The 25514-nt window shown below is 59.0% G+C and overlaps 1 protein-coding gene across 1 annotated transcript in view; it reads right to left on the bottom strand.

Moving 5' to 3' along the window:
- Positions 1-24792, bottom strand: part of ZFAT (zinc finger and AT-hook domain containing) — a 40404-nt gene extending 15612 nt beyond the window's left edge. The window contains exons 1-6 of the mRNA XM_036437524.2: positions 24411-24792; positions 15419-15595; positions 11020-11271; positions 7341-7529; positions 5228-5378; positions 641-2055 (exon numbers count right to left, since the gene is read on the bottom strand). Coding sequence (XP_036293417.1) covers positions 641-2055; positions 5228-5378; positions 7341-7529; positions 11020-11271; positions 15419-15595; positions 24411-24585 — 2359 coding nt within the window. The 5' untranslated portion in view covers positions 24586-24792. The remainder of the gene's footprint in view (positions 1-640; positions 2056-5227; positions 5379-7340; positions 7530-11019; positions 11272-15418; positions 15596-24410) is intronic.
- Between the last annotated feature and the right edge of the window lie 722 nt (positions 24793-25514).

Genomic DNA, 25514 nt, shown 5'->3' with positions numbered 1-25514 from the left:
ACTCCTGAGGAACCTCTGTATTTATCTGTCTCCTGCTAGTCCCAGCGACCCTCTGCGCTCTCCGCCACGTTTCTGTCTGCGTTCACTTTCCACGGGCGGGACCCTGTGAACACTCACGCTGCTAGCTTCTTGCCTGAGCTCAGAGCCAGGAGAGGAGGGCCAGTGGGTGCCGACCACTAGATGCACATGCGTATCTCCAAGGGTCTCTGAGGGCCAGGGCCTCGGGGGCCAGGTCCACAGCTGGACCGCCTGCTCCTGCCCTGCCAGCTCTCGGCTGAGGCCGAGCCTGCTCTGTGCCTGGAAGGTTCTACGGGGGCCTCCCTGCACAGCGCTGCAGCCATGCCCGTGTCCTCTGCTCCTCTGGACCTCAGCCACATGGACAGCCCTGGGTGACCCGTGGCCCACGCCAGCACAATGCTCTCCTTGGGTAACCCCCTGGCAGAGGCGGGCAGGGCTTCTGTCTGAGCCCACACTTCGCTGTCCCGTCAACCTGGCTGCCTCCTGCCGCCTGCACAGGGACCTCACCACGGGGGCCACCATCGCTCTGGAGAGGAGGGTGGGCTCTCGGGAGAGACAGGTGACCCCGGCGAGGTGGGTGAGCAGGTGGCGGGAGGCCCCCCGCGCCCTGCGCCCCTCTTACCGCAGTATTCGCACTCCAGGTCCCCGTACACCTTGCGGATCCGCTCGCACAGCCCGGGGTCCATGCGCCTCTTGGCCAGGCCGTCCAGGATGCGCAGGAACGCGTTCATGTTGGCCCGGCGCTCGGGGCCGGGGCCGCCCAGGTCAGGCGGGCCCAGGGCCTCGGCCTCCTCGCCGGGGACCCCAGAGGGCTCCGGGGCCTCCGCTGCGTCTGACCCGAGGCACCCGCTGGGCTCTGGCCCGTGGGTCCCGGGGCTTGGGGCGCCCTGGGCGTCCTGGGTGGCCGTGGGCAGCAGGGGGGTGCCTTCTGTGCCCTGAGCCTGGGCGGGGCCTCCGGGCTGGGGGTGCAGGGTCCTTCGGAGATCAGGCTGAGCCTCCTCCTCGGAGGGCCCGCTTTTCAACAGCAGCTCATCCGACACCGCCCCTGGGGAGGGGGGGTCTGAGGGGACCCCCGCGGCTCCCAGCTGGCAGGGGGGCAGGGCCATGTCCCCGGCCTGGGGGGCGGGCTCTGAGGGCCCGGGCTGCGGCTCAGGCACCTGCAGCGCCGGAGCCTCTGGATCCCTCTGCTCAGGCTGGGGCTCCGCCTCCTCCTGGGGGGCGCCGGCCCCCGGGAAGGCACAGCCCTCCCCCGCGGCGGCGGCGAGCGGCGGCCGGCCGCCCAGCGCCTCTGGCTGGAGGTCCCCGCCGGGCTCCAGCAGGCAGAAGCTCTGGTTGATGGAGCTGGTGAAGGCGGCGGCCTCGGCCTCGTCCTCGGCGCCGTGGGCCTCCCGGAGGTGGGCGCGCAGCCGGATGGAGCTGACGAACTTGCGGCGGCACAGGGCGCACACGTACACGAAGGGGTGCTTCCGCACGTGCAGCTCCAGCGCCTGGTACCGGGTGGCGCCGTGGCCGCACAGCTCGCAGGCGAAGGGCCACTGGTCGCCGTGCACCAGCATGTGGCGGTCGCGGTCCAGCTCGTTCTTGAACTTGCGCTCGCACACGTGGCAGTCGTAGAGCAGCTGCCGCTTGCCCTCGCGCGTCCGCAGGCGCAGCCCGTCCAGCGCCGCGCGCACCTGCGGGTCCTGCGGGTCGTGGGCGTCGCGCACGTGCTTGATGAGGTTCTTGACGTCCGAGTACTTCTTCTTGCAGAAGCGGCAGTGCTGCTTGACCTTCTTGTGCACGCGCTCCACGTGCACCTTGAGGTGGCCCTTGCTCAGGCAGGTGAAGGCGCAGCAGTCGCAGGCGAACTTCTCGCCCGTGTGCTTGCGCAGGTGCACGTTGAGGTTGGCCTTGATGGCGCTGGCGTAGCTGCAGTGCGCGCAGGCGTAGGGCTTCTCCTTGGTGTGGATGCGCAGGTGCGCCTGCAGCGAGTGCTTGAACTTGAACACCTTGTTGCAGTACTCGCAGGTGAAGATCTTGAGCTGCGTGGGCCCGAGCCTGCGGACAGACACGGCAGCACCGTGACCGCCGGGGCCTGGGGCCCCCCTGAAGCGGACGGCGAGGGCTCGGAGGGAAGCCACGCGGGACGGAGCGTGGATGGGTGTGGCACGCACACGCGCACACAGCACACGCTCATGAGCTGGCAGGACTGGAGGAGCAGAGAGGGAGCAGCACTTCTGGGGACAGGAGGGAGGGGGCGCTGTTCCTAGGGGCTGGCTGGGGGGTGGGGGGTTTAAAAGGAGATCAGCACTCACTGGGTGTGTTGATAGCAATGGGAGCAGGTGGAGAGAATGAGAGAGAGATTGAGAGAGAGAGAGAGAGAGAGAGAGAGAGAGACAGCTAACCTAGGTGAGGTAGATGAGGAGGTGCTGGAGCAGAGAGGTCTGCGTCCAGGCCCAGAACAAGGAGGCGGGAGGCGGGAGGGGAACGTGCTGCTCACTGCGTGCACCATGACCAGCCGAGTGTGACCCACACAGGCTGCCTTGTCCTTACGTTAAACACATGTAAATGGCCTGCAGGTGCCGGAGGGCACCACTCACAGGTGTAATGGAAACACTCAGATGGGAACGCCGCTGGCCGCCCGCACACAAGACTAACGGAAGCGGACTCATTCGGGCCTTCCTCAAAGGCAGAGGCATCCCGGAGGTGGCGTTGGGTTCGGCGCAGAGCGCCCCGGAGGCAGGGGTCCTGGGTTCATGGCGCTGACTGAGTTACACACCACGGAGTTTCCTCCTGTGATGCAAGAGCTGAACGGTCACTGGACCGATTCCTGGTCAGGGCACAGGCCTGGGTGGTGGGCTCAATCCCCCACGGGGGTGGTGCAGGAGGCAGACCATCAGTGTGTCACTCTCACATCCATGGTTCTCTCTCTCCCTCTCCCTTCCTCTGTCTCTCTAAAAAACAATAAATAACAAATTAAAAACCAAGATACAAGGTTCCCCATAAAATATAGCCTCAATGTTATAAAACATATGGCCTACAAGTGATACCAATACATGTTTGTTATTTTAAAAGTAATAATCAAATATGTGGCCTGAAAAAGGGCTGGACGGAAATACATTAAAAATGTTAACAGTGCTCATGTTAGGGTAGTGAGATTGCAAATGATTCTTTTAAATACTTTTCTGGACTTCCAAAGTTTTCTATATAATAATGAATCTGTACCCTATCTGTATGAGAACCTAACTGACACACCTAATGGACATGCTGCTGTACCCTAAAAGTGTTTGTATTTTATAAAGCGAAATCATCATACAAAAGTAAGGTGACCAGACATCCCGCTTTTGGCGGCACAGTCCCGCTTTATAACAATTTGTCCCACGTCCCACGGCGTTTTAAAAAAGTCCTGATTTTTTACAAATTATTAAAAAGCAGACGTCTGGTCACCTTACACCACATGTGTCAAACACAAGGCCCGCGGGCCAAATCCGTCCCGCCAGGCCTTGCAATGTGGCCCGCACCGCGCTGTCATCACTGCACTCCGCTGCGTTTCCATCACAATGACAGTTTATGACTGTTCAGTAAACCATTCGGCCCTCGATTTAGGCTGGATTTTAGATTTTGGCCCCTTCTCTGATTGAGTTCGACACCCCTACCTTACACAAAAGCCGTTCGTAACTATAATCACGTGGCAGTAGAAACACAGCCTCGACCCGTTAATTAGATACTGAGTACACCTCCCTGAAATTGAGCTAGCGTTTAGCTGAAGCCCTCACAACAGACCTTGAAATATGATGGAGGTAATTAGCTCAGGTCTGCAAATCACCCCGAGCTGAGACCAGAATGGCCTTCCAACTGAACCCCATTACAGCTTTGCCGCAGGAATGGGTATGGCCGCCACGCCATCGATAAATGGATAAATGTTCACGCCCGCGAGAGGGTGGACTGAGGCTGGAGGTGAAGGCAGCAGCCGCGCAGCACGTTCTGGTGCAGCGAGAGCACCGCACACGCCAGACGCGCCACGTCGTTCATCCCCCATCCCCCCCTGCGCTGAGCCAGGCTCCTGGACGCGCTGACGGCTGGTGCCGCGGGCTCGGAGGCGAGCCCCGGCCTCGGTCACAGGAGAGCAAACGCCGCATCCGCAGCCGCAGATCCTCACCCCCCGACCCTGACACGTCACAGGCGTTCCCTCCGCTGTGCTGGCCTCGAGGAGAGAGTCCAGAGCCGCCAGGTCCAAGTGGCACTAACGCTCGTCCTCTCTGCAAGCACGCCTCCTGCCCCTCCCGCAGGCACGGGAGCACCGCTGGGAGCTCGGCGTGCTGCCCCGCAGGCCCACACACAGCCGGCGGGCCGGGCCTGAGCAGATCACACACAGCCGGCGTGCTGCCCCGCAGGCCCACACACAGCCGGCGGGCCGGGCCTGGGCAGACCACACACAGCCGGCGTGCTGCCCCGCAGGCCCACACACAGCCGGCGTGCTGCCCCGCAGGCCCACACACAGCCGGCGGGCCGGGCCTGGGCAGACCACACTCCACACTCCCTCCCTGTGCGGCAGACCGGCCCCACAGCGGGCTTGACTTTTACGTTACGTCGAGAAGCCAATGAAGGCGCCTTGCCCTGCCGACTTGGCTCCGTGGACGGAGCGTTGGCCTGCAAACTGAAGGGTCCCAGGTTCCATTCCAGTCAAGGGCACAGGCCTGGGTTGCAGGGAGATCCCCAGTAGGGTTCATGCAAGAGGCAGCCATTCCATGATTCTCTCTCATCATCTCTCTTCCTCTTCGATATCAGTAAAAATATGTATTTTTTAAGAAAGAAACCGATGTCTTTGCTTGGCCGGTGTGGCTCAGTTGGTTAAGCATCATCCCATGGCCAGGAGGTTGCAGGTCAGGGCACGTGCTCAGGGTGCAGGATCAATCCCCGGTAGGGGGCGTGCAGGAGGCAGTTGTTCGATGTTCCATTCCAAGCATGTCAAACTCGCGGCCAGTGGGCCGTACGGCTAAGGCATGCAGCCAGCCAGCTGCGACTTTGACATGTTTGTTCTAGTCTCCCACAGATGTTTCTCTCACTCTCACACTCCCCTCTCTAAGTATCAATAACCATTAAAAACAAAACAAACAAAAAACACGTCCCAAACAAAGCAGGGCCCTGCCAACCTAGCGTGCTGTGCTCCCGCCCTCAGTGGGCACACTGGTGCCCAGCCTCCCTGGGTCACACAGAACTGGCACGGTACCTGCTGGACTTCATGGGCTGCTCGTATGGTGTCTGCTGGATGGCGTACTCCTGGTACCCTCTCCGGGGCGCCAGGTCCACGGAGGTGGCCTCGGGGTTCGTGGCTCCTGTTTCTGGGGGCCCCGCCTCCACTGGGATGATCTTGGTGGCACCTGAGGTGGAGGCACAGGGCACCGCGTGTTAAAGAGGTTTGTGATCGTAGATTCCAAAGTAAAATAATGGTGTGTTTTCCCCAGTCCATTTGGAGTGATCGGTGTGAAATAAAAATTAAGTTGAGGGTTTTAAGAACAGCTGCGGCCTTTTAAGCACCCATTTTCAGTGCTAACAGTGACTCCTTATTTAACGTGAAAGCGCTGAGTAAATGCCTCCCAATGCCTCGGCCCCCTGCAGGAGCAGAGCCTGGGGAGCAGGGTTCCTTACTGCCCTGTACCCTGCGTCAGTTTCCCTTCAGTTCATACATGTAACATGTGTGCGTGTGTTTGGGGTTGGCACTTTTTCTAATAGTCTTTCCAAGCGTGCGGAGGTCCATCTTCACTTGATCTATTAACTAAAAACACAAACACTTCGATAGATACACGCGTGTGTATACCCGCGGGCGATACATGAAATCTCGTGTGGGACTCTGCGTGGAAGTAACCTGGCATTGAGACAGTGTAAGGAGTGGGACCAGCTGGTCAGCCTGGAGTCCATCCCCCCAAAGGACCTCCCCCCCACGCGGGGCCTCTGCTTCAGCCCAGGAATCACGCAGAGGTGGCTGCCCTGCAGTTCTACATGGGAAACGGCCAAAGGCCATTGAGAGCAGCAGGCACTTCGTTCGCATGTGCATGCATGTGCACACACGCACATGCCTGTATCCATGCAGTAAAGGAAGGCTCCGTCCGGTCTGCCCCGGTTCTGTGACAGCGAAGGAGACGAAGCGCCCCTTCCACTTGCTCACAGGAACCAGGGTCAGCTCCTCAGACGTCACCGCAGAGACTCCCTGCAGAGGCCGGAGGCAGGAGCCTCTGTGCGGGGACCGTGTTCCCAGACCCACACCTCTTTGGAGGGGGGAGAGGCAGGTAACACGGCTTTCCAGAAAGTTCCAGTCGCCAGCTTTATCAGGGTCACTCTCTCCTTGTCCCCTGTCCTCAGCTCTGAGGTCTTAGGAGGCATTTACTCAGCACTTTCACGTTAAATGAGGAGTCACTGTTAGCACTGAAAATGGGTGCTTAAAAGGCCGCAGCTGTTCTTAAAACCCTCAACTTAATTTTTATTTCACACCGATCACTCCAAAAACACACACCGTTATTTTACTTCGGAATCTACGATCACACACTGTTTCTGCTCCAGCCCTTCCTGGAAGAGACCCTTTCGGAAAAAGCAGTGAAGTGTGTCCCCTTGCTACGTTCTGGGAGAGGAGAGGAGACGGAAATGGCCAGCTGGCTGTAAGCACTGGGTGAGCCGCTAAAAGGCGCCCGGGTCAGGCGGAGGGAGCCCGCACTCAGGTGAGGGGAGGGCGTCCGGAGAGGGCGGGTGGTGCAAAGAGAAGCCTGCGGTTGGCACTGCTCCTGATGGGGAGGGGAGAGGGAGGGAGAGAGGTGGTTGTAGCTCAGGATCCCAGGCAGCCTGGCACAGCCTTGCCCAGAGACTCTGGGGGTGTCACTCCCCAACTGTCACAGTCACCTGGGGCAGGTCACCTGAGATGGTTCACCTGGGGCAGGTCACCTGGGGCAGGTCACCCGGGGACGGTCACCTGGGGCGGGTCACCTGGGGTAGGTCACCTGGGGCGGGTCACCTGGGGTAGGTCACCGGGGACGGTCACCTGGGTCACCTGGGGCAGGTCACCTGGGGTAGGTCACCCGGGGACGGTCACCTGGGGCGGGTCACCTGGGGTAGGTCACCTGGGGCGGATCACGGGTCACCTGGGGTAGGTCACCCAGGGACGGTCACCTGGGACGGGTCACCTGGGGCGGGTCACCTGGGGCGGATCACGGGTCACCTGGGACTGGTCCCTGGGGTAGGTCACCTGGGGTAGATCACCCGGGGACGGTCACCTGGGGCGGGTCACCTGGGGCAGGTCACCTGAGATGGTTCACCTGGGGTAGGTCACCCGGGACGGGTCCCGGGGCAGTCACCTGGGATGGCCTCGTGGGCGGTCAGCACCACGCTGACGATGGGCTTCTTGGCTTTGGGCCCCGGCGCCGCCTCCTTTCCGGAAGAGACCTTCTGGGCCTTCTCGGTCCTCTGCGTCCGGGGTCGCCGCGGGGCCTTTTCTCGGTCTTCTTCCTTAAACTTCTTTTCCAGCTCAAGGTCAGACTCGTTCCCTAACGAGCAAGCAGCAAGAGGGATCAGGTGATCACAGCTCAAGGGAGTGGGAGGCGCCGGTGACCCTCCCCTGCGTCAGCTCCGGCATCGTCTCTGGTTCCTCATTCTCATCCAAGTCACCCTGCCCGAGCCACCCCAGGCCTGCTCACACCCTGCGCGCCCTGGCGCTGAGGATGACCCCACAGAGAGAGGCAGGGAAACCAGCAGAGGCGGGCACGGCCTCTGTCTTCCACGTGACCCTGTCTCCCTGCACCCTGACTGCAGAGAACCCCAGCATTCCCAAGGGCACCCGTGCCCCAGGCTGCAGGCTCCTGGTGAACTGACAGGAGGGGAAAATGCCTCCCTCCCCTCCCCACCCTCCCGCCCCCACAATGCCAGGCTGGGAGCCCTCCCCGATTCCCCCTGCAGACATGGGCCCGCCCTGCCCTCACATCTGTCATCTGCTCCCCTCTCTGTCCTCCCCCGCAGACACTCAGGAGCAGGAGGGAGAGGAGGCGGCGAGGACCTCCCTGGCATCTGCTGCGCCAGCTCCTGCGCCCGGGAGCACCAGGCGGAGCGGCATGCCGCCCGGCTTTACCGGCTGCCGCCAGGGCCATCACTCAGCACTCTCAGCAATCGGTTGTCACGGGAGAGAGCGTTCCTCTTCAAACCGGGGTTATAACCAGCGACCACGTGTCTTGGGGAGAACCGTCCCTTAAAAGCCACTGTGTCTCAAGCTCCGTCACCTGCCACCAGGTCCCGCCACGCAGGACACAGCAGGCACCCACTGGGTCTCGGACAGCCAATGCAAGAGGTCGCTCCCTCTGCCTCCCAGGCCCATGGGGCAGCTTCCCCCACGTGGTCACTGAGCAATGCAGCCCCAGGCAGGCCTCCAAGAAGCCGGACAAGAAGGTCTCCCCTCACCCAGCCAGGGGCTCGGCGGTTGAGTGTCCACCTATGAAACAGGAGGTCACAGTTCGATTCTGGGTCAGGGCACAGGCCTGGGTTGTGGCTCCATCCCCAGTGAGGAGCGTGCAGGAGGCAGCTGGTCACTGATTCTCTCTCATCATTGACTAGAGGCCCAGTGCATGAAATTCATGCACCGGAAGGGGCCGTAGCAGCTGCCGGCCAGGGCCTCCCTTGCTTCACCCCACGTCGCCCCCTGGTGGTCGACATAAGTCATAGCGAGCAATCAAACTCCCGTTGATCAAACTCCCGAGGCGACACTTTGCAGATTAGGCTTTTATATATATATATATAGATAGATTTTTCTATCTCTCCCTCTCCCTTCCTCTCTGACTTCAACAAAAACATTTAAAAAAGAATCATCATGAAGGCTGCAAGTGCATCTCAGGTAAAATCTTCCCCTGGGTGCCTTCTTCTTTAAGGAGGACTCAACGAGAGGAAGCCCTCTGCCATGCTGCACACGTGACCCCCGGCAGGACAAGCCGGGGAGGGTCAGGGGCCCCTGTACAAGCCCCACATGCCGGCTTCTGGGGCTGCACAATGCTTTTCAGAAGCACCAGCTGCCGCACAGAAGGGCCTCAGAAGGAACCTGCTCTCCTGGTTCCTACTCAAAGGCAGAACAAAGTGAAGGCCGAGTGCACAGCACAGCATCATTTGAGCTCGCCATGGCTCGGGGCAGGGGGGAAGTGTATTTTGTTTTCCTCTCACCGTTGTTTTATTTTTCTTCCCTTCTTTCCTGATTGATTAAGGTATTCCTCTAACTGTTTCAACAAGCTCGAGAGCCAAGGCCGGCTGTGCGAACTGTCGCTGAGCGGCTCTCTGCAGAGCACAATGAAAACAATGAGGTGAGAGTCCCCCCGAGTGCGATATGGTGCTTGGCACACGGAGAGCAGCAAGAGCAGCCGCTGTGGGCCTCAGGGTCAGGCGGAGGGAACCCGCACTCAGGTGAGGGGAGGGCGTCAGGAGAGGGCGGGTGGAGGGAGCCTCAGGCCGTCTCTGCGTACGAGAGAGGGTCGGCAGCGGCCGGGAGGGAGAGGCACCCAGCGCTTCCACGTTTCCAGCCGGTGTTTGTTCCCATCTATTTAGTCGCTCAAATCAATGCAACTGGAGGCCGGTGTTCCAGACAGGGCGTTACCACAGGAGGCTGATCACCTCATTAGGCAGGGCCGTGCCTGCCAGGGCCCCAGACCCTGCCTCACTGACTACAGCGCGGGAAACCACATCGGAGCCGCCGGGAGCGCGATTTCCACCCCTGCCGAGGGGCGCCCGACAATGAACGCCATCTGGTCCTCGACGTGGGAAGGGGCCTGGTGTTATGACATGAGTGGGTGGAGGGCGGCTGGCCGCGGGGCAGGTGGAGGAGACGGAGTGTGGCTCTGGCCGATCGCCCATGGGGACCCCGACTTCCTCAATGATAAAATCCTGAAACCGGGTCTGAAAAGGGGGTTTTCTAAGCCAATCTTAGAAGGTCACGTGATGTGGGATTCAGCTGATCTGGAAATGGCAAAATGAGCAAATTGAAGAACATCAATGGCCGCTGGGCATGGGGATGGGGATGGGGTTGGGGGCGGGTGACTATGAGCGGGAGCGCAGGGAGATTTTGGGGTGACGGGACCCTGTGTCTCCTCCCGGCAGGGGTGGCTACACATGTGAGGATGACAGGGCCGTGCAGGCACAACTCCCTGGCCAGGCCCTGGTTTTGCGCCTGGTGATGTGAGATGCAGTCACGGGGGGGGGGGGGGGGGGGGGGGGGCATGTACATGAGGCCTCCTTCCGGTCTTCCCCGCTTCCTATGAGCTCTTTGCAAAGCACAAAGCTCTCCTCGGAAAGGGTTTCTCAGACCCTGACCCAGGCTGCTCTCTTTTCTCTGTGGACCCCACGATTGGAAATACACGGAGTGGCCAGATGATGATGATTTCTGAACGCATAATAACCTGGCCACCCAGTGTGTGTCCTATAGAATAAAAGGCTAATATGCAAATGGTCCCCTCGACCAGGAGTGCGACCAGCAGACAGGCCGGCCAATCGCCCATGTCCCTTCTTCCCCCTGGCCAGGCTGGTCGGACCACACCCCTGCACAAATTCATGCACCGGGCCTCTAAGATACACACACACACACACACACACACACACACACACACACACACTGATGGCCAGATTATTATGCTTTCAGAGATCATCATAATCTGGCCACTCAGTATATTTATCGACCAAACTGCAGGCATGAAGATCACTCCTTTGCCGGAATCTGCTGACGGGATATGCACTTCCCTCACCTCACTAAGGGTGGAGCCAGTCTTACCCTCTGTTCCCCCAGCCCACCTGCTGAGTCACCCTGTGACCTGGGCTCCCGGGGCACCCACCACCCGAGGGCACGTCCAATCCAAGCTTCCGCTCGGTCATCCCCCCGATGGTGACAAAACCAGCCCCTTCCCCAAGGGGAGAGGGTATAAACACGTGCTCTTCCCAGGGAACGGGGGGCTGGGGAGAGCCGCCCGGGCGGGGAGAGCCCAGGGCGCCCGCCCCGCCTAACGGCCGCGTTACCTGCGTCGCCCTCGGCCTCGCCCAGGCTCAGCACGATGATGCAGATGTGCTTGTGCAGCTGGCGCAGGTTGGAGAACTTGCGGGCGCACTTGGGGCACTCCAGGCAGCCGGGGGCCGGGCTGCCGGCCTCCTCCGGGGCCCGCGGGGGGGCCACGCTCACCCCCATGGTGCCCCCCGCCGGCTCCTCCTCCGCGCTGGGCTTCTTCGTGGACCCCTTGGGCCGGCCCCGCTTCCTCTTGGTGACGGACAGCTCTGCGGGAGAGACGCTGTGGTCATGCGGGCACTATGCCGGGCACAAAGCCTGACTCTGAGCCCTGCAGAGAGGTGGGGGGGGGGGCACCCGGCTCCTGCCTCCAGTGTCCGACCCTGAACTGAAGCCCCTGAGAGGAGCAGGTGGATGGGAGCCACACAGGGCTGGCTCTCCGAGACCCACAGACACTCCTCCTGGAGCAAGCCCAGCGCCCGGCCCCATCGGGACAAACAAATGTGTACACTCACACACACACACACACACACTCATATACACACTTACACACACCCATATACACACACACACTCACCCATATACACAATCACACACCCTCACACACTCACCCATATACACACTCACACACACTCACCCATATACACACTCACACATACCCATATACACACACACACTCACCCATATACACACTCACACACACTCACCCATATGCACACTCACACACCCTCACACACCCCCATATACGCACACATACACACTCACCCACACACACACTCACACACACTCACCCATATACACACTCACACACACACCCCCATATACACAATCACACACTCGCTCATACACACTCACACCCGCCCGTGCACTCACACACACCATGCACAGGAGGGAGAGCGTGTGGCCCGTGAGGCCGTTTTTCTGGGCCTTGGGCCAGACTGATTAGGAAGCGGAAGAAGAAAGCTCTCAGGCAGCCCGATCAGATTAAAAGGCTATAAAATAAACCGAGGACTTAGGGCCCTCTGCGTTGTAACGGGAGACCAGGATGATCAATCAATTACCGCTCAGTGAGAGGGTAATTAGGTATCTCTCCGGCGAAGGTTAGAGCGGAGTGGAAATCGAGGGAGAGGAGCGAGGCCTCGCAGCCTCACGCTTCTCGGACCCGCGCGGGGAGAGGCGGCGGGCGGGGTTCTGACCAGAAGCCTTGGAAGACGTTTTCTCGCATTAAAGAGTCTGAGCCATTCGGGGCACAAGAAACACCTTTTTTAAAAAGCGACACAGGCAGCCACGCTTCGTACAGAAAATGCATTCCCGGAGAATTAAGTCAGAAGCAGATTAGTTCATAAGGAAAATAAATCGTGGAAGTAGCTCATCGGTGAGAACGGGATCACACCTGGGGCCAGAGAGCGGCAACAGCCTTCCCGCCGAGCGGAGGACGGGCAGGGACGGAAGGCGCCCGCGGGGACAGAACTGTGGCGGCCGTGGGGCTGCAGGAGCCCAGAGAGACCTCCTACCCCCGCCTCAGGCCTCAGGCCCAGTTCCCAGAGAGGGAACCCGGCACACCCTGCCAGGCCCCCAGGCAGCCACGGGCCAGAGCCTGCAGGATGGGACTGGGAGGCCCTGGGCTCGGGGGGCTCACAGTGGGAGAGATGGGGGAGGTGGGCCCCCAGGAGGAGGAGGGTCCAGGACCAAGGCCGGGGTGCAGGGCTGACCCTGACCAACATCAGTGAGGAGCGGGAGGGGGCGTCAGGACACGTGTGCCTTATAGGACACCCACACACAGCATCCCCCGTGACACGCATCTTCCCTATTGTCCCTTATTCACTTATGATCTACAAACGGAATGAAGAATTCACACTGCCTTCTCTCTGACTCACATCCCACTTTAGCAGGAAGAAAATCTTAATCGGCAGAGCTGGATACGAGGAGAACCAGCAGCTTTGTAACGGGATTTCGCAAAGTTCTTTCCATGGGAATCTTGAAGACTGCTCTCTGCTATGAATCTTACAGAGAGATGATGCGTGTCCCTGAGTTTACAGATGTTCTACCCAAGGCAGGTATTGCACACTCTGAAGTGCTTTTATCTTTTACACACACACACACACACACACACACATATATTTTAAATTTTTTTTTTTTTTTCAGAGAGGGAGGGAGAGGGACAGAAAGATAGAAGCATCTGTGATGAGAAAGAATCATGGATCGGTTGCCTCCTGCACGCCCCCTACCGGGGGCCAAGCCCACAGCCCGGGCCTGTGCCCTGACGGAATGGTGCGGTGACCTCCTGGTTCCTAGGTGGATGCTCAGCCACTGGGCACACCAGCAGGGCTGAAAACCTGTACACCTGGTCAGCACCTCCCCTCCCCGCCCCCTGGCCCCCAGCGTCCCGCTCTGTGGTCCCATGGACATGCGAGCTTACATCCGTGTGTGTGTGTGTGTGTGTGTGTGTGTGTGTGTGTGTGACCACACGGGCTCTGTCTCTCGGCGTCTGGCTCATTCTGCTTGACATCATGTCCCCCAGGTTCGTCCATGTGGCAAAAGGAAGACGGTCCTTGTGTTTTAATGGCTGAATACCGTGTGTGTGTGTGTGTGTGTGTGTGTGTGTGTGTGCGTGCGTGCGTGCGTGTGTGTGTGTGTGTGATCTTCCAGACCCACTCATCTCGCCATTGACACTTGGGCAGTTTCCATAGCTCGTCTACTGTGCCTCACACACAGTGGACACAGGATGATTCCATTTCCAGTGGACACAAGCCCAGCGGAGGGACGGGACCACACGGCGGCCTGTCTTTCATTTTCCGAGGACCCTCCACACCGTCTTCCCCGCAGCGGCTGCACCAAGGACCCTACCTCCACGGGCACAGGGACCCCCCACGCCCTCGCCGGCCCCCCATCGCCCGCCCGGCTGCTGATGGCCGTTCTCCCCGGTGCCGGGCGCTGTCTCTCGGTGGCACTGGCTCTCACCGCCCTGATGACCAGTAATGGGCACCGTTTATATACCTGTCGCCATGTGGACATCATCCTTGGGAAAAGGTCCGTTCCGGTCCTGGCCTGCATTTGTCATCGGGTTATTGGGTAGAGTTTTAGTGCCCAGCACAGACCTCTGCCCGCGTGCCTTCCCCAAAGCACAGCATCCCGTGTGACCGCTCGGTGGCGTTCCCGGTGGGGAGGACGGACCTCAGGCCAGGGGGCTGAGGGACGGTGACGGTGATGGAAACGGCTCATCCTCCTCAAGTGCCCTGACTGGTCAGCGCTGGGCTCCCAGCGCCCACCCGACGCGCTGACCGTGGCCAGAACAGCTCTCCGATTGTCTCGGCGACTTCCCGCTCCATCGGGTGCGCGGCTCTGAGCCCGGGAACGCCCGCCCGGGGACTCATTAACCCCTCGGCCTGAGTCAGACAGGCGGTCAATCAGCCAGCCTGCTGATTGGAAACGCGTCTGAATGACTCCCAGGAAAGAGCAGCCGCTCATTAGTGAGGCCATGAACCCCGCTGCCGGGGGGACTGGTTGTTCACTGTCCCCCACATAAAAGCGGTTTTGGGGGGGCCTTTGGCCAACGCCAGTTTGCAGCTGCGCCTCCCGTACCGCCGGCTCTGCCTGTGGGGACGTGGTTACCCGGCCTGCACGCTTCCTCTGACCACCCTCCTTCCGGCTGGGACATCCGGACAGGCACCCGGGGTGCCCGCCCCGCACACCGGCCCGCCCACAGGGGTCTGTGCGGACCGAAGCTTTGGGCGATGTGAATCTGTTTTTACTGTGCAGCGAGCATGTGACGCATCACGTGTGTTCCCAGAACAGCTCCCCTTCGTGACCGCTCGGTGCCGGGCGCCGCCGGGGGCTGCACCGTGTTCTCTGCGTCCCCTCCGGCCGCCTGTGCCGGGCCCACCGGCCCTCCCCTTCCAGGGAGCGAAGGCAGGCCGAGGGGGCTCCAGGGACCGCAGCTCATGGTGCCGGAGCCTGTCTGACATCCGTGCGTGCTTTTTACTCTGCTGGATGGCACCACCTCCATCCATCCATCTACTCATTCAATCATTCATTCATTCATGCCATCATTCATTCATTCATTCGTTCACTCGCTCATTCGTTATTCAATCGTTCATTTGTTTAGTCAAACGTTCGTTCATTCATTCATTCATTCAATCATTCATTCATTCATTCATTCCATCGGTCATCCATCTACTGACCAGGTACCTCAGGCTCAGGGGATTCAAACACCATCCTATTTGGGCAGATCTACAACTAGACCGTTACCGTGGCTTCTGGGTTAGAGACTTAGATTTTCCACGTGTCTGTGCCCATCAGACAAAAACCAGATGCCAGACAGAAACCCAGAATCAGAGGATTTGAGAGCAACTCAGCACCGCCGTCACAGACACACACACCCGGGTGCGGCGCCCCGCCCGGCCCCGGCCCCCTTACCGTCTCCGGCTTTGCTGGGCTGGGGGGGCTCGGGGGTGCTCAGAGGCCGGAGCAGGATGATGATCTCGTCCACATTCACCCCTTCCTCCGCGTGCTTCTCAGACACGTGGGAGAGGAGCTCCGACTGGCTTGGCGAGAAGAGGTTACAGCATTTGCACATGAAGATGGCCGGGCTTTCTGCAAGAAGAAGTGCACACGTTTCTCACCTTCCCAGAAACAGTGACCCCACCCCCCCACCTAAGAGGAACCCGGAAGGCTGCCCCTCTGAGCCATCGCCATCATCACCCCACCCCCACACCCAGCACCACCCCGTCTCCCCATTTCAGAGAGAAGAACGTGGGCTCAGAGACGTCCCTGGGCTGCCAAGGAGCCCCGCCTGATAGAAGTCCACACTTCACCCAGGTGACCGCATCTCTGCCCACTCACCCACCGGCGGCCAGCACCGTGCCAGGGAAAAATGCCTATTTCCTGTAATAGGCGAGCAGATCCCTGTGAGGAGTGCAAGCCTTGGCCCCCGATCTGTAGCTGGCAGCATGGTTACAGAGACACATCAGTCAGTTACACCGAGAAGGGAAGCTACTGCAAAGGGGGCCTTTGCTCCCCGCCTGTTAGATTTACTGCAGCCATTCGCCGCAGGCAGCAGGGAGCCGGAGAACGGAAGTGCCGGAAGGGGACGCTACCCACTCACCCACAGCAAACAGCTTTTCTAGGGAAAATACAAACAAAACACCAACACCAGAAGCACAGAGCCCTCATTCATTCATGGGCGGGCATGATACACGTGCTGGTGGTGCCCTCTGGTGGCCGACCGGGGCACTACACCCTGCACTCACTGGAGAAGCACACACTTCTCTGCATGTAAGTCATCAATTTCTTAATTTTTACTTTTGTTACTCTTCATCCAAGGATATCTTCCCATTGATCTTTTAGGGAGAGTGGGAGAGAGAGAGGGAAAGACAGAAACACCGATGTGAGAGAAACACATCGACCGGGTGCCTCCTGCGCGTGCCCCGAACAGGAATCAGACCCAGGACCCTCCAGTCTGCAAGCTGATGCTCTATTCACTGAGCAGCACCAGCTAGGGCAGTCATATCAGGTAATAAAAAAAAGTACAGGGGGACATTTGAAGTAGAAGTTATTGGGGGAACAGATTCTGATTAATAGATGAACCTTTTTTTTTTTAAATAGATTTTATTGTTTGTGTGTGTGTGTGTGTGTGTTTGTTTTTGTTTTTTGTTGTCTTTTTACAGAGAGGAAGGGAGAGGGATAGAGAGTCAGAAACACTGATGAGAGAAAAACATCCATCAGCTGCCCACTGGGGATGTGCCCGCAACCAAGGTACATGCCCCTGACTGGATTCGAACCCGGGACCCTTCAATTCCCAGGCCGACGCTCCGTCCACTGAGCCAAACTGGTCAGGACTCGCAGGTGAATCGTATTTAAAGACATGGTGAGTGAGAGGCCCTGAGGCCCAGCAGCTGAGTCCCCGACACAGCCACTTGGCCCTTGCAGCTTCCGTGTCCGCGTCGGCACAGCGCGGGGTACTATGTGTCACTCAGGGACCTCCCAGAATCAGCTGGACAGGCACCTGCCTGAGTCAGGGCCCCGGGCTCCCAACCCCCGACAGGCTCGCCTCCAGTGTCGGGGATACTGAGTGAGCCTCTGGGCATCCTTCGGCCTCCCTTTTCCCTCTGGAAGATGAGGGGCCCTGACAGAAGTGGCCTTCGAATGTTTTAACGTGGAGCTGGTCTTCCGGCCTCGTCCAGAGGCTAGTGTGTGGACAGATGGTCAGTCACCTGGACCAACACCAGGACGCGGGGCAGCCCGACCCAGCACCCTCCTCCCTCCAGCCTGGAGGGGCCCCTCTGCACCTGTCCCCCCACCTCCCACCCCCACCCCACCCCCAATAATCCCCATGGTGCCCCCAGCTGGGAGGCTCAGGGCAGCGGTCCCAATAAGTGCATGCCCTAATGCAGGGTTTCCCAAACTTCTCTCATGATGAGAATCACCCGGTGGAGTTGTTAAACTACAGATTCCTGAGTCCCAACTAAGAAGTGCTACACTAGAATTTTGGGGAACATAGAGGTAAAATTGTATACTTAACTAGTGCTCTAAGCTTAGTTATACAAATTTTAAGTATACAATTTTACCTGTATGTTCTCAAAAACTCTAGTTTAGCACTTCTTGGTTGGGATTCAGGAATCTGTAGTTTAACAACTCCACCGGGTGATTCTCATCATGAGAGAAGTTTGGGAAACACTGCCCCAATACATGGCATTATCAACACGCCTCTCATAAATGCCGACAAGTGTGCTGGCTTCCACGGCTCCCGAGTTAACATTTTATTGAAAATGAGAGAGATACGAACCAGAGCAACAGAGGCCAGTCCCGGAGCATCCAGGCCCGGAACAGCTCGCTCCTCGTCTGCCCCTGCCCCACGGCTGCCTCTCAGACATGGCTGGAAACTTTTGTGGGAACTTGAGGGTCTGCTGAATCAAGTGATGAAGGCTTAGATCTGGATGTGTTGAGTTAGTATAGCGCTAGGGTGTTGATCTGTGAGTGACTTGGGTGGGGCCTGGATGAGGCTGGTTGACCTATTTGGAAATGTCTTTTGTGTGAAGTGTATCTTTGGGCATGTGGAGGTATTATTGATATGAGAAAATGCTAAGTAACTGATTTACTATCTGAAAAGGGATTTACTATCGGGGAAAGGGAAGGAGGAAGAGACTGAACATAAACTGTGCACCTATGGATGAGGACAATGGGGGATGGGGAGGGGGCGGAGGGTGGGGTGGGAACCTGGTGGAGGGGGGAAGAAATGAGGAACCTTTGTAATAAATATGAACAATAAAGATTGATTAAAAAAACATAAAATAAAATGCATCTATTGAGAAGTCAAAAAAAAATAAAAAATAAAAGAATAAAAATGAGAGAAAAATCCTGTGAGCGCTCCTTTGCTGAGCCTGGATTAACAGTCACGGAGACACTCTGGGACCAGGCCGGGCCCCCTGGCGCTTTCTCTCCGCACCACACTTCCTCCGAGCTGCACGTGCATCACTCTCTCCACCTTATTCCCAGCGCTCCCGGGAGGGCCCTGGCGGGGAGCAGCCCACAGGGAACCCTGCCACCCCCGGGGAACCCCCCAAACCCCCCTGTAAGCAGGAGCAGCCCCATTCGCTCAGTGCCAGCAGGACCCCGCGGGTGAGCGCTTAGCTCTGAGGGTGCGGGAAGCAAACGCCGTACTAACGGGTTTGATCTGCCCGAAGAGATGAGAAGCTCCAAAGCCATCAGTACCACTTAACTGAAAATACAGGCAAGGCTCAAAGAGCTGGATGACGACGGCAGTAAGGACATCCGCCGTAAACAGAGACACGCGTGTGCTCCGCACGAGGTCAGGAGCAGAGGCCACGGAGCTGCCTGGGAAAGGGTCAGCCCCGCGGTAACTCGGGCCTCCTGGCCGCACAGCCCGGCAGTGCGGGGAGGGAAGGGGCGGCCCGGGCCCAGCGGAGGGAGTGGGAGCATGTAACCCTCCGGTCCAGCGCCCCCTGTCTGTGCAGTGGAGTCACCCCGGGAGGGAGAGCAGGCCAGCCAGCGGCCTGCAGGAGGGACGCTCAGGACGTTCACAGTCCAGGAGGGAGCAGGGGCTCGGCCAGAGGGCAAGCCCCACTTCAATCCCGCGTCTCCCCAGGACCAGCCCCCACCCCGCCCTCACGTCTCCCCAGGACCCCCTCCCCAGCCTCCTCTGGACCCCCACAGCCTCCCCAGGACCATCCCTGCATCTCCCAGGAGGATCCCCTCCCCAGCCTCCTCTGGACCCACACAGCCTCCCCAGGACCGTCCCTGCATCTCCCCAGGAGGATCCCCTCCCCAGCCTCCTCTGGACCCCCACAGCCTCCCCAGGACCGTCCCTGCATCTCCCCAGGACCCCCTCCCAAGCCTCCTCTGGATCCCCACAGCCTCCCCAGGACCGTCCCTGCATCTCCCCAGGACCCCCTCCCCAGCCTCCTCTGGACCCCCGAGACTCCCCAGGACCATGCGCCTCCCCGGAAGCTCACACCAGCCTCCCCCACAAAAAGAGAAGCAGAGCTCATTCCTTTACCTAAAACACAAGACACACTCTCACTCTAGAAATTCATACTTCAAAACGTAAGAAACAGACAAGTCTGGGGGAGCCTAAAAAAAACCCAACGGGAACAGATGAAGGGAGCCCTGTCCCAATGAGCACCCCCACTGCAGGCAATGAGGGGGGACGAGCCCAGCCCCCGGGGAGCGGGTGTCTGCGCCAGACCCACCGATACTGTCTGTCCCGCACATGCAGACAGTCTGTCCCGCACACGCAGACAGTCTGTCCCGCACACGCAGACAGTCTGTCCCGCACACGCAGTCCGTCTGTTCCGCACACGCGGACGCTGTCTGTCCCGCACACGCGGACCCCGTCTGTCCCGCACACGCGGACCCCGTCTGTCCCGTACACGCGGACCCCGTCTGTCCCGCACACGCAGACGCTGTCTGTCCCGCACACGCAGACCGTCTGTCCCGCACACGCGGACCGTCTGTCCCGCACACGCGGACCCCGTCTGTCCCGTACACGCGGACCCCGTCTGTCCCGCACACGCAGACGCTGTCTGTCCCGCACACGCAGACCGTCTGTCCTGCACACGCGGACCGTCTGTCCTGCACACACAGACCCTGTCTGCTCCGCACACACGGACGCTGTCTGTCCCGCACACGCAGACGCGGGCCCCTGTACATGGGCTGGGGGGAGGCGGACGACACTCACAACCAGGGAGGAGTTGGGAAATGGGGTCGTGCTCCATGTCCCGCTGTCCCGTACCCCGCTTCGTCTTGCGATGACGCGATGAGGCAGTGACAGCCCACCCGGGTGTGTGCAGACATCCCTCACCGCAGCCAGGGACGCGGATCTCTTCTGTCGGGGGACCCCTTGCGGAAGGCTCAAGAGGCCCCAAGCTTCCTGCACACCCTGCCATCATCGGGACACGTGTTCCCTTCCCGCCTCCCGCCCCCCGCCCACAGCTGCAACGCCCTTTCCACGCTAACCACGCACTGGCCACTCTGCCACCTGCAGTGTGGGGGCGACGGCGAGGGAGCACCCATGTTCCTCCTCCTCAACCTCCCGGGCGATCCCCGCTGACCGTCCCCGCTGACCGTCCCCGCTGACCGTCCCCGCCCGGGCGATTCCCGCTGACCGTCCCCGCTGACCGTCCCCGCCCGGGCGATTCCCGCTGACCGTCCCCACTGACCGTCCCCGCCCGGGCGATTCCCACTGACCGTCCCCATTGACCGTCCCCGCCTGGGCGATCCCCGCTGACCGTCCCCGCTGACCGTCCCCGCCCGGACGATTCCCGCTGACCGTTCCCGCTGACCGTCCCCGCTGACCGTCCCCGCCCGGGAGGTTCCCGCTGACCGCAACCCACAGCCTCAGCCCAGGGTTCAGGGAGCCCGGGGAGGGCAGGGCTCCCCACGGCCCCCATACAACTGTTCTTTCCTAATGCAGTTATTTTTTTATTTACTTTTTTTTGGAGATATTTTTTAAATGAGTTTTATTATTTTCCCCCTCCCCCATATACAGTCATATTCTCTGTGAATACTAAAACTGTATCTGTTTATTCCCATTTTTATGTCTTTGGTATATTTTTCTCATTGGCTAACATCTTCAATAAAAGATGAAATACAGCCTGGCCAGTGTGGCTCAGTGGTTGAGCATCAACCCATGAACCAGGAAGTCACGGTTCGATTCCTGGCCAGGGCATGTGTCTGAGTTGTGGGTTCAATCCCCAGTAGGGAGCATTCAGGAGGCCGCTGATCCATGATTCTCTCTCTTCAGTGATGTTTCTATCCCTCTCCCTTCCTCTCTCTGAAATCAATAAAAACTTATTTTTTAATAAATTCATTTTTAAAGGTGAAAGAGAAGTGACAATAAAAAGCATTCCTATTCTATTCTTCATTTCAAAAAGAAAGCTTTCATTGTGTCACCAACAAATATGTTTCCTATAGGATTTTAATTTTTTTATGTTTCAATTACAGTTGACATTCAGTATGACTTCATTTTCGTTTCGGGAACGCAGCATACGGCCGGACATTTATATAACTTAGGAAGCGTACTCCCCGATAAGTCTGGCACCCTCCTGGCACCACAGTTCCTGCCGCATCACTGACTACCGTATATTTCGGACCATAAGACGCACCAGTTTTTAGAGAAGGGAAATGAAGAAAAAAAGATTCTGAAACAAATAGTGTCCTAAAATATTTTATATGCATTAAAACCCAACATCACAGTCATAAACACATGTAATCAACCCTGTAAAGTAAACAGCAGCATTTAGAACCATTTTAGAGCCGGGCAAGCACACAGAGACCACACAGAGCCGGGCAAGTAAAAAAACTTTTTTTTTAAAGTATATGTGTAGGCTATATTTGGACCATAAGACGCAGGGACTTTTTTCCCCCCACTTCTGGGGGGGAAAAAAGTGCGTCTTATGGTCCGAAAAATACGGTACATTCCCTGTGCTGGCGTCAGAGCTGAGCTTTCTCCTCTTCCTTAAAGGAAGCGCTCTGCGGCTTCCCTGTGGCATCCGAATGGCCAGCTTCACCTGGGCCAGTCTGTGCCCTTTGGGGCCGTTCTTATGAACACCCACTGGGACACCCCGACAGGGGATCTGGTCCCCGAGGTGCTGCTGAGTGAGGAGCAGGCGGGAGTCTACAGCAGGGAGACGTGGGTGGACCAAGGGGTCACTCACAGACCCAGCGAGAACTTCCATCACGCTCCTCAGAACGGTGCACCCTTTAAATTTCACGAGCTGTTTATTTCTGGAATTTTCCCTTCAATATTTTTGGGTCACGGTGAGATGGCCATGGAAACCATGGAAATGGAAACCGCGGGTAAGCGGGGGACTGTTGTAATTACCTATTAAGCTCTAGCCCGGCCGATGTGGCCCGGTGATTGAGTGACCACTCACGAACCAAGAGGTCACGGGTTCGATTCCTGGTCAGGGCACACGCCCCAGTTGCGAGCGTGTAGGAGGCAGTTGGGATTACCTAGGGCCGTGGCCACCAAACTGCGGCTCTGGAGCCACCTGCGGCTCTTTGGCCCCTTGAGTGTGGCTCTTCCACAAAATACCACGGCCTGGGCGAGTCTATGTTGAAGAAGTGGCGTTAGAAGAAGTTTAAGTTTAAAAAATGTGGCTCTCCAAAGAAATTTCAATCGTTGTCCTGTTGCTATTTGGCTCTGCTGACCAATGAGTTTGCCGACCACTGGGCCAGGGAGAGAAAGAAAATAAAGGGGAAATCCCTCTGCCAGGCACATGTGCAGGAGCCAAGGGGCAGCCTCATCGGGGAAAGACCGGCCTGGTTAGGGGGAGGGCGGCACAAGCCACAAAGGATTAGGAAAGAGCTGGTCTGGTCCTCCCCAAGCCCAAGGTCAGGTCATAAAGCTAACAGGGCCCTCTCCACGATGCGTGTGCACCGGCCCCTTCGTCCCCCGGTTTTCCTCCGCAGCCGCCTCGCAGGCCTGGCAGGGCTGGGCCCGGGCACGGCTCCGCGCGTGGGCCCGGCACAGGCCTGGGTGTGGGAGACAGCGGCGGCCGGGGGCGGCGGGGAGCACGGACTAAGCCAGCCGGGTGTGTGTGTGAGTGTGTGTGTGTGTGAGTGTGTGTGTGTGTGTGTGTGAGTGTGTGTGTGTGTGTGTGTGTGTGTGAGTGTGTGTGTGAGTGTGTGTGTGAGTGTGTGTGTGTGTGTGAGTGTGTGTGTGTGTGTGAGTGTGTGTGAGTGTGTGTGTGTGTGTGTGTGTGTGATTGGGGGGGTGTGATTGTGTGTGAGTGTGTGTGTGTGTGTGTGAGTGTCTGTGTGTGTGTGTGTGTGTGTGAGTGTGTGTGTGTGTGTGTGTGTGTGTGTGTGTGTGTGTGTGTGAGAATAGTCGGGCTGGACTGAGCTCTGGCCCGGGCCCTGCTGCTGGCTGAGGAAGACAACGGAGGCCAGCCTCTACCCCAGGGGGGAGCTGAGCCCCCTGCGCCCTGAGACACCGCCTCCGGGCCCTGCGGGCAGTCTTCCATTTCTGCCCAAAGAATCTTTTGTGGATAGAGATATAGATACAGACATAGATACAGATATAGATGTATTTTATTGACTTCAGAGAGGAAAAGAGAGGGTGAGAGAGAAACACTGATGAGAGAGAATCACTGATCGGCTGCCTCCTGCACCTCCCCACTGGGGATCGAGCCTGCAACGCAGGCATGTGCCCTTGACAGAAATTGAACCCAGGAACCTTCCAGTCCGCAGGCCGACACTCCATCCACTGAGCCACACCGGCCAGGGCTCTGCCCCAATAAATCTCACCACTACACCTCATCCTCCCATGCCTGGGTCTTTTGACTCCGTGGAGGACCCCTATTTCCACCGGCATCACCTTGACCCTGACTCTAAACAGGAGCCAGGAAGCAGTCACCACATCCAACCATCATGTCCCTACCTCGGGCTGTCTGTCCACCCCCCCGGTCAGTGCCCCTCACGTGGGCACTTCCCTACGTGGCTACCCATTTCACGGAGGAGGACACTGAGGCCAGGCAAGGTCGAGGTCCCACCAGGAGGCCAAAGAGCTGGCAGAGCCCGGATTCGAACCTCCCGTCCACGTGGCCGCCACCGGGTGGATCCCTCGCTGGCGCGCGCCCCGGCCCCACCCGTCGCCCTGGAAACGGCTCGCGCACGCGCAGACGCGGCCTCCCCGCTTCCGCCAGCACCCTGGTTCCATATTCTTTTTTTTTTCTTTTTTTTTAATAAAAAAAAGCTCCAGGCGGCGGGATACTGCCAGCGACGGCGCGTGCGGCCGATGGGCGCCGCTGCGTGCGCTCCCCGCCCGGACGCGGATCCCTCCGCCGCCCGCCGCCGCCGCGCTCCTTCCGGGCCCCGGCGGCCGGCGCCCGCGCCGCGCCCCTCCCCGCGCCCCTCCGCCCCCACCCCCGCCCCCAGCCCCGCTCACCTGCCGCCCGCGTCTCCATGGCAACGCCCCCGCCGCGGAGGAAAAAAAAAGCCTGGGGCTCTTCCGGGCCCCGTCCCGCACCCACCGACCAAGCGGGGCGCCCCGCTGACGCTTCGGTGGTTATTTTTATTTTTTTAGGAAAAGAGCCCGCGAGGTTATGGCGAATCTGCGGCATCCAACATGGCGGCTGGGGTCGTCGCCCTCCTCCTCCCGGCGTGGCTGACGCCGGCGTGGCGGCGGACGTCCGCCTCCGAGGACCCGCCCCCAGCGCCGGGCGCGGCGAGGCCGGCGCGGGCCACTGCGCATGCTCACGCCTGGGGCCGCGCTGGGCATCCGGTCCCGCAGGTTCCGCCCTCCGCGTTTTGAAGCGCTCCAGGGAGGCGGCTGTCCGGAGGCCTGGCGGGCGGATCCCCGGATTCGGAGCCTCCCCAGCTCTGCTCCCTGCCAGCCTGTGCCTCCACCGGCTAGTGCGGGGCCGAGGCCTGGACATAGTTCAGAGCTGGTGCCCCCGTTCTGCCCTTTACCAACTAACCTGGGGCAGCGGGCAACTCTTCTTGGTCCCAGTTCACCAATGTGCCAATGGGTGAACAAGGGAACCATAAACCCAAGTCAGTGGTTCCCCAGGTGGATGCTTTGGGCTGGAGGGACCGGGCTTAATGGAGTCCATGCAGACAGGACCAGGCTGCACCACCTTGGGGCGCCTTCTCGCCACCCTCCTGGCTGCCTTGCAAAAAGGCTCAGCTGGGTGTGAGTGCACCTCTGTCCTTCCCTCCTTGGGCTCACACACGCCTTCTGCAAGCAGTGGTATCTAGTTGAGATGCAATCACCTTGTTTTCATGGTTGTTTTTTTGTTTTGTTTTGTTTTTTAATGTCACCCAAGTTACCCACACACCCTCCCCGCAAAGCGCCAAATCCAAGGTGGTGGTTGGCTCTGCCACCTTTCAGATCTGCTCACATGACATCTCCAAGGGGGTCCCCCATCACCCCTCTAGGAACCTCAGTCACTTGGACTTTTCTACATCGTGTCCATCACTGCCTCCCACTGGCTTTTCTCAGTGGCTCGCCTTTGGCCACCCGTTAGTCCCAGAAACGAGCTGAGCCTGC

Source organism: Pipistrellus kuhlii, unplaced genomic scaffold (genome assembly GCF_014108245.1).
Source record: "Pipistrellus kuhlii isolate mPipKuh1 unplaced genomic scaffold, mPipKuh1.p scaffold_m20_p_14, whole genome shotgun sequence".
NCBI lineage: Eukaryota > Metazoa > Chordata > Mammalia > Chiroptera > Vespertilionidae > Pipistrellus > Pipistrellus kuhlii.
This window is presented reverse-complemented; position numbering and strand designations above follow the sequence as displayed.